We start from the raw sequence: 8,796 nt of genomic DNA, 5'->3' as shown, positions 1-8,796 counted from the left end.
AATAGCAAACTAATCCTTTTCTTTTTTTAAGATTTATTCACTTGGCAAATGTTTGTTTGCCCATCGGTAATTATCTACATGTTAATAATTTACTTATAACTTTTTTTTTCATTAGTAATCTTTTTGTAACAAGAAATTGTGAATGGAATCCCAGACTCAACACAACAAACCCGAATCCAGAGATTGAGGTTTTCAAAAACCTCAATCTCATAATTTAATAATTTCGAGATTTATCATCCGTTTCACACCAACCAAAAAAATACCCAACCAATTTCTTATAAAAGTTGCATGATTTCCTTTTTCATTGGGTTATTAGAATTTGCGAGAGTAGTCGCTCTTTTTCTTTTTTCCCGTGCGGAGACTTCTTTCTTCTCGCCACCGTCGACGTCACCGAAGTTCGGTTTACTTTCGTTGAACTTATCGAGTTCTCTCGCCTTCTTAAAGAGGCGTCGTTCTTCTCTTTATTTTCCATGAACTCCTTTCTAATCTTAGCCATTCTTTTATACGACGGGTCTTTCACTGAGTTCTTTTCTATCATTTCTTTGATCTTTTTCGCAAGTTCCGCGTCCTCTTGTTTTTCCTTCATTCCATCCGCAGTGTATTTTGTTATTAAAATCAGTTCACTAACAACTTCGACTAATTGATCCATCAGCGCGTCCAATGAGAAAGTGATTGAGTCTTGCATCATAGGTAAGTACATTGGATGTTCGACCGCATCAAACTGTTCAAAGCAAATAGAGTTAGGCATCAGTCTCATGAATGATCCTTTATTGTGATACATATCGCAGTAATTCGGCGCTGAGAAGACAGTGATACATGGCGGGACATCCACATCTTGTAAGAAATAGTGGAGCTTATATCCTTCTTCCATCACTTGATGCGCTCGTACTATACATGTGATATTATTCTTCTCTAAAAACGACAATAAACTCTTCGCTCCATACATCACGCTTGTCATACGACTCGTGTTCTCTACAAAATCTATCGACAACCAATTTTCAGCACTTTCGGAATCTAATTCGTCTTCGGTGGGTTCATCAATAGGGTCGGACCATAAAATGTCACTTAATGGCCCTGATGTGGGTGGTTCGACAAATCGATTGATAGTACTATAGTCAGCTATACGATCCATGTCCGGACTAAACCCCCCATGACAACACAAGAAGTCACCTAATTCGGTCGTCCCAACACGTACTGCTATCGGAAAAGAATCAAAGAGGGTAAACAGAAGTTTCAAGAGTTCAGATGAATTGTACTTGCGCATAAATTCATTCGAAAATGTCATGTTCTCTGCCATGATCCGACTCTCATGCTATTGGATAAGTCTTGGTGTTCGTTATAGTTTTAATTTAACTATATTTATACTATATCTGTTTTACTATAATTGGAGATGAGCTTGTGGTGTATATCATTACTTCATATCTTAATGACTTATATTTCATATGATAAATTTTTATATCAAAATTACCATCGAGATGATGGAGTATATTTTCTATATAAAGTCTTAAATAAAGAGCTTCGTGTATTTCATATGTGAAACTTATTTTAATAAATAATTAAATAATTCATATTATAGAAATCATAAAATGTCGAATTAATACTTACTAACATGTTATTAACTCAAATAAAAAGAAATAATATTCTTTATAAGTATTAAATAATAAATAGATTTCGATAATAAGTCTTAATTTATAATAATAAATAAATTTTTGAATTCTAATCTTCATTTTTGTATTGTATCATAAAGATTAAAGTATTTATTTTATTAAAATTAATAATATATAATATAGTATATAAATAATATTTGTGATATAAATTATTTAGCAACAATTATTAGTAATTGTATAATAATTAATAATAAAAGTGAAACATTTTTGTATAGTAATTGTATAGTAATTTTATAATAATAGAGATAATAAATATATAATAAATATATAGTAAATATATAGTAAATATGTCTATTTCTACCGCTCGAGGAGTTATTTCCAAATCTTGACATACACATAATAAACGACACATTTTCGATTTTATAGAAATCACACCACCAATAATAGTATATCAATAATTACAATAATATGAATACCTCTGTTCTAAAAGACAAATAACAAACGTTTCCTCTTAAGAGCATGAATCGTTTTGGGTAATTAATTTTACAAGCGCACAAATAGATCAGAATTTCAGTCGAGAAATTACCACGATCGACGTAGTCACCCAAGAAGATGAAGTTATTTTCCGAGTTTTCTGGGGGGCAGACGTCGAATACGGTCATCATATCATAGAATTGTCCGTGCAAGTCTCCCACAATAATGACAGGAGCTTGCGCCTCTATCATATTCGGTTCACTTTTAAGTATATTAGTTGCCTCTGTAATGATTCTTTTCAACAAGTCGGGGTGTAACAGTCCTTCTCTAACTAAATGACTTCTCAGTAATGACAAATTCGGCGTCTTCCCATCAACATATAAAAAGTTCTCTGGCAACAGACGAGTCTCTGGAATAGGAACTTTCGTCTTCACTCGATCATCCCCAACAGGTTTCGCTAAGATCGTATCCCAAACTAACTGGGAATCACTCTCTTGTGTTTTCTGTGCTATCTTCGGTAATTGGTTCGGCTCTGCTATAGCTACTGAAGCGCTGCGCGTTTTCTTGCCGCGTGGCCGACGTGAACTCATTGACGTTTATCAGTTTTAAAGTTCTTCGCCGGATTTCAAGCGATTTAATTTACACATTTTTTTATTTAACGAGTATGTGTAATCAACGAGCATATTTATTTGAGAAATTAAAAGTGTTCGTTAATTAATTTATTAATTACAGAAAAATAACAAAGAAGTGCTATAATATAGTATACGTTAATTAATTGTGATAATTAAATAAAAGAATACAGTAAATGTAAAGTTAAAAGAAGTTAATAATAATAAGAACATTAGTTTTAAATGGCAATGGTTTTGTAAGTCTGTTTACAGTTTTTTAAATACAAATTTGTGAATTATTAAATTATCTTTAAACTATAATCAATTAATAACAATAGTTTGTTTTGCTGAAAAAAAGAGATAAGTCAAATTTGCGGTTAACCTCTCAAAAGTACTTTTGAGTTAATCACTATCTTTCCTTTAACAAAACGGGAAAATATAATTCGCCTTTTATTTTCTCGATATTTCCTTATTTCCTTGGATAAAAAATTTGTGGAAACGAATGTCAAAAAAATGATTTGATCTGCGAGATTTAAGTGTGAAAAACGGGATTGATATTACTTAATAATAATAGCTATTTGATACAGTGTTGATTGTACTATTTATTAATAAAATCGTTAATTATATTTTAATTTATAAATTGTCACACAAAAATAAATTTTATAATAAACTTTTCAATGAAAAATAATTTATTATTTTATTATTACATTATCATAAAATAATAGATTTTTAATAAATAATAATGAATTTTTATTGTAAAATGTATCATTAATTGTATTTTAAACTAAAATTATAGTATCAAATTATTTATACTAAAATGTATAATAAGTTTTTGCCAAAATTTCACAAACCTAAATGTTCGGCAAATTCTGAGAAAGGTGAAAATTTGCCAAATTATAATTGTAGTGAAAAAATTATATTTTTTAGTTAAATTAATTTATATAAATCGATTCCCTTATCTGTATAGAATAATATATTTAAATTTAAACATAATAAAATAATATATTATTTAATATTTTTTTTCAATTGTGACGACTTTATGGGAATTAACAAAAATTTTTTTAAAATATCTTAACCATATTTGTAAAATGCCGAAACAAGAAAATGAACAATTTATAATGAATAAAAAACATAAAATCACTTATTTTGAATGATTGAAATTGAAATATGTTATTTTTTTATTAAACCACTTTTTGACTTTTTTGTTTGGGTATTTGATGATTTACATTGTAAGTTGAATTGTTTCTGTATTATTTGATAATTGATTGTTTATTTGATTGTTGTCAACCAAAACAACATTTCATAATTTTATTATTAACATCTTTAAATATACAACAGATGTTGTATTTAAACCTTGGACTTTTAAAACAATCAATTTTAATATCTTATGTGCATGTACATGTGAGCCTTAAGTCATAACATAAAATTTTTGTAAATTGTTGTCTTAGTGTTAATGTTTAAAGTTTAATTTGATTTTACGTGTTAAAAAACTTAAAAGATACGATATTTATAATTTTTTGGTTGTTTTTAATAAAACATTGTGATTAACTATGAATCATTAAACACTAACTGTTGTTATTTAATTATTGAATAATATTATTTGATAAATGTCTCCATTTAACTCTATCATAATAGTTGTGGTGTTATAGAAATATTGTGTTTGTTGTTATGTGTTATAATTTGAAAAAAAAATAAAACTATAGTTAAACAAACAATTGTATATAATATCTCGCTTATATGTGGTTATCAACAAATAGCTGTTAAATGATAATTGTGAACATAGACTTAGTTACACAATTAAACAATTGTTTTTATTTGATTTTTCTTTGTTTTAACAAAATGTCTAACAAATTACACAAAATAATAATCAATATTTGAGAATAATAAAGTCATTAACAGTCAATATTCAATTGGAAATAATTGTTTACGATTACATTTGTATATACAATATTGTATATCTGTTATTAATAATTATTAAATTAATTAAACGTTCAATTGTGTTGATATCTTTGTTATGTGAATAATTGAAAACATTGTTTTCTTATAAAGTTTACAATGTACAATCCAACTATTGTTCGTAACAACCTTTAAAATGTTTTATTAAACTATTTTATGTAACGTTTTTAACAAAAAATAATGTTAAACTTTTAGATTAACGAAAAAAAAATGGTTTTTATATTATATATACACATATTTGTGAGCCAAAATTCGGTATTTAAAATTGTTGTAAATAGTAATAGTGTTTTAATCTTGGTATTATCGTTTAAAGAATTAGTTCGATGTTACAAGTTTACACATAATATAGATACCACTTTTTATTTATTGTACTATTTTTTTAAATAAAATCGTTGTGATCAACAGTGATATTTTCTACAATTAAAATTGTTATTAAATTATTGATAATTGATAATCAAAAAGTGACTACTTTGAACGTTTTTGTTTATGATGTAGTGTTATTGAAATATAGTAGTAAATAATTATGTGTTGCAATATAAAAAATAAAACGACAGTTTATAAAAAATCAGTTGTACATAATGTTTGATTAAATGATTTATCAACAAAAATCAGTTGAATGAAACTTTTTGTATTGATAATTTTTGATGTGTTGACAAATATTTCTTCTTTTTTTACCAAGTTAAGTGTTGTTTTTTGTGTGTTAAGTTGCTTTAGTATTTTTGATAATTATAATTATTATAATGTATGGTTATTTTTCTAATAGTAAAATAGTTTTCAAATAATTAAAAATAATTAAAAGTAATAGTAAATGATATTAAGGTATGTAATTATTTGGCAAATTTTCAGGTTTGTGATATTTTGGAAAAGACTTATTATAATTTAGTGTACTGTTTAAATAACATTAGTTAAAAATATTATAATTTATATTAATTTTATTATTTATACATTTATAATTAAATTTAATAATTTAATTAATTATACTAATTATTAAATATTATTAGTTAAATTATTATATTATAATAAATTAATATGTACTACATATTATGTAGTTATATCCTTAAATATAATAGCAAAAATGGTATATTTATCTATCTATATACAATTAGTATTCTTATTGGTTTTATACTATTTAACGTGTATTATATTAATGGTTAATTTTACTAAATATAATGGTAAATTGTGATAATGTTTAAGAAACGATAGTTAACAATTGGATTAACTATCGTTTTATTATAGTTTGATTCCACAAAAAATAATAATTAAATAAATAAATAAATAATATACATTTGATAATAGTATATGTTTAATTTGATTAACTAAACAAATTTACAAAATTATAAATGTACAAACAGACAGATAAATCATCTTCTTAATAAAATATTTACCGTCACTGAGTGATGGGTTAATATCAAGTTGTTTATAAAACTAACGTTCTAATTTCAAGTCTAATAAAAAATAGTTTTTAATTAATTAACACTTAATTCATTTTGAATAATTCAAAAATAACATTACATAAATAGTAATTTAATTAATAAACATAGTAAACAAATATAGTAAAGCTAAGGTGAAGTCTCAATAATTCACTATTATAAGAGTTATTCTTAACAATAAATTATCCAATGAGAATTAAATTTGAATAGGTGAAGTTGTTGTTTTAATATAAATCGGACATGTTATAAATAAATTATTAAAACAAAAACTTCACCTTCTTTGTTTGATACATTCTACACTATAAAAAGCTCACACTCATCTTTACTAATCAGAAGATAAATGTCAGCAATCAAATTAGTCGTTTTAGGTGGAGGAGCCGTTGGCAAGTCTGCTATCACCGTCCAGCTTGTATCAGGACACTTTGTACAAATATATGACCCAACAATTGAAGACTCATACAAAACTAGCATCTCAGTCGATGGAGAAATGGTTCCACTTGATTTACTGGACACTGCAGGACAAGAAGAGTATTCTGCCCTTCGAGATCAGTACATGCGATCTGGTGATGGGTATGTCATTGTATACTCTATCACGTCTACTACTTCATTCTTAGAAGCTAATAACTTCAGAGAACAACTGTACAGAGTACTTGATAAAGATTTGAATGAACACGTCCCAATTGCTTTGTGTGGGAATAAATGCGACTTGGAAGCGGAAAGGCAAGTGTCAACTGAAGAAGCTAAGAAGCTTGCAGATGACTGGAAAATACTCTTTTATGAGACTTCAGCAAAAAACAAAATTAACATTACAGAGACTTTTCAGGGACTTGTAAGAGACATTAAAGCCAATGTCAAATTACCAGAAGTTCAAACGAAAGAGAGTTACGAGACTAATATAAAGAATAAGAAAAATAGGTGCAACATTTTCTAAGACATTCTGATGTTTTTTTTATTTTATTATTAGAAAACATTAGAAAATTAACACACATGAAACAGCATTTTTAATTCCTATGTAACCAATTTATAAATTATTTAAATTACATTAAACAAATTAAAATGTTTTATAATTTGAAGTGTATAAAATACTTTAACAGTTTTTATAAATTCATTATGTGTATTATAATACACAGTTCAATGAAATATAATTTCAATGTTTACATTGTGTCTCCACATAGATTATTAATATCTTCACTCAAAATTGATTGTTAAAAAGTTGTATGTAACAAGAAATAGTAGTTTAATTATTTTAAACATAAAATACACAACAACACAAAACAATAATAATTTTTTTCAACGACACCACAACTATATCATCAAACATTATACAAGTACAATAAAAAAGATTTATCATAATTTGTTTATTTAGTAATAACAACAATATTTTTAATGCTAAAATGCAACATTTTTATTTATATATATTAAAAAATAACAATTATTCAATGTATAAACAAGTAACATATTATTAAAACAAAAAATATTTAAATAAACACAATGTAACAAATTGAAAAGTTTTGTTTTGTTTTGACTTGTATATTAGCATGTTCGTGTAATATGTATTTTGTTGTGGTTTCAATATTAATTTGATTACACTGATAAATCTAAATTAAATAATATATTATATTATTTGGAAAACATGTTTTTATAACATTTTATTTTCCAAATAATTGATAATATAATTTATCTTTTTAATAATTTTAAAATGCATTGTTCTCATATTAACGATTTAATAGTTATTACTAATAACATTATAATAAAAAAATAATACAAATTACCACCTAAAACAGAAAAAGTCTCCATGAAACATATTAAGCTTTCATAATAAACAGTACAATACATTTTATTAAATTATATCATTTAATTCTCGAAAATCAAATGTAAGCTGTTAAAAAGACAGAAGCGGTATTTTTTAGCCCCCCTGTATTTCGAAAAAAAAAGAAAAAAAAGCTATTTATTATAATTAAAAAACTAAACGTATAGTTAATTTTCTGCATTTTTAATATAAAATCCAACTTCAAATAACACCATTGGTGAAAAGGATTACATTTTATAAATAATATTATTCGATTGTTGTTTATTTAAATAAATAAAACTGTTTAAATAAATCAATTTAAATTTTCTACTATATAAATAACAAAAATGTAAACAATAAAACTGTTATTAATATAATAATTATACAGTAGTGTTGTCGAAACACTCCCCGAATATTCCAGGAAATTATTTGGGGAATTTTATTTTTTTTATCAAATTCCCGAACCGATTCCGGAATCAAAAAATATTCGGGAATATTTTTAACCTCGGTTCGGGAACATCCTGATTCCCAAACTTAAAATTGGTGTGTTCCCGAACCAATCAGTTCCCGAACACATTGGTTCCCGAACTTCATAAAAAAAATATTCCCAAACTTTTGATTCCGGAACATGGCGGTTCCCGAACCGATTCCGGAATCACCAGTATTATATTAAAAATTTATTAATAAGCAAACTAAAAAAATAACAACTTTGTTTTAATATTAAAATAGTAAAAAAATTAAATTATTCAAAAAACAATTGAATAATATTTGTCCAACCATAAAAAACTTGTACAGTCACAAACCTTACTTAAATGTTTTTAATTATTGTTCATTTTAAAACGTTAAACAAATTTAATAATTATACACCAATAAGAATCAAATCAAATAATAAAATAATCAATTTTTAATTTACACATAACTTTTTCAGCATC

The 8,796-nt window shown here is 25.5% G+C and overlaps 2 protein-coding genes across 2 annotated transcripts; one reads left to right on the top strand and one right to left on the bottom strand.

Annotated features, from left to right (window-relative positions):
• Positions 1–301: 301 nt before the first annotated feature.
• On the bottom strand, positions 302–2,671 carry EIN_050180 (serine/threonine protein phosphatase 2B catalytic subunit, putative; the record flags this gene model as incomplete). The annotated part of the gene is made up of 2 exons (XM_004261273.1): positions 302–1,312; positions 2,111–2,671. The coding sequence occupies 2 exons, from the start codon at positions 2,669–2,671 to the stop codon at positions 302–304; spliced, it is 1,572 nt and encodes a 523-aa protein (XP_004261321.1).
• A 3,744-nt stretch (positions 2,672–6,415) lies between these two features.
• EIN_050170 (hypothetical protein) lies at positions 6,416–7,006 on the top strand (the record flags this gene model as incomplete). The annotated part of the gene is made up of 1 exon (XM_004261272.1): positions 6,416–7,006. One exon carries the CDS (start codon positions 6,416–6,418, stop codon positions 7,004–7,006), a length of 591 nt encoding a protein of 196 aa, XP_004261320.1.
• Between the last annotated feature and the right edge of the window lie 1,790 nt (positions 7,007–8,796).

The sequence above is a fragment of the Entamoeba invadens genome (assembly GCF_000330505.1).
Source record: "Entamoeba invadens IP1 unplaced genomic scaffold scaff_1105074726503, whole genome shotgun sequence".
Taxonomy (NCBI): domain Eukaryota; phylum Evosea; order Mastigamoebida; family Endamoebidae; genus Entamoeba; species Entamoeba invadens.
The sequence above is the reverse complement of the archived record's forward strand: the minus strand, read 5'-3'. Positions and strand labels throughout refer to the sequence as shown.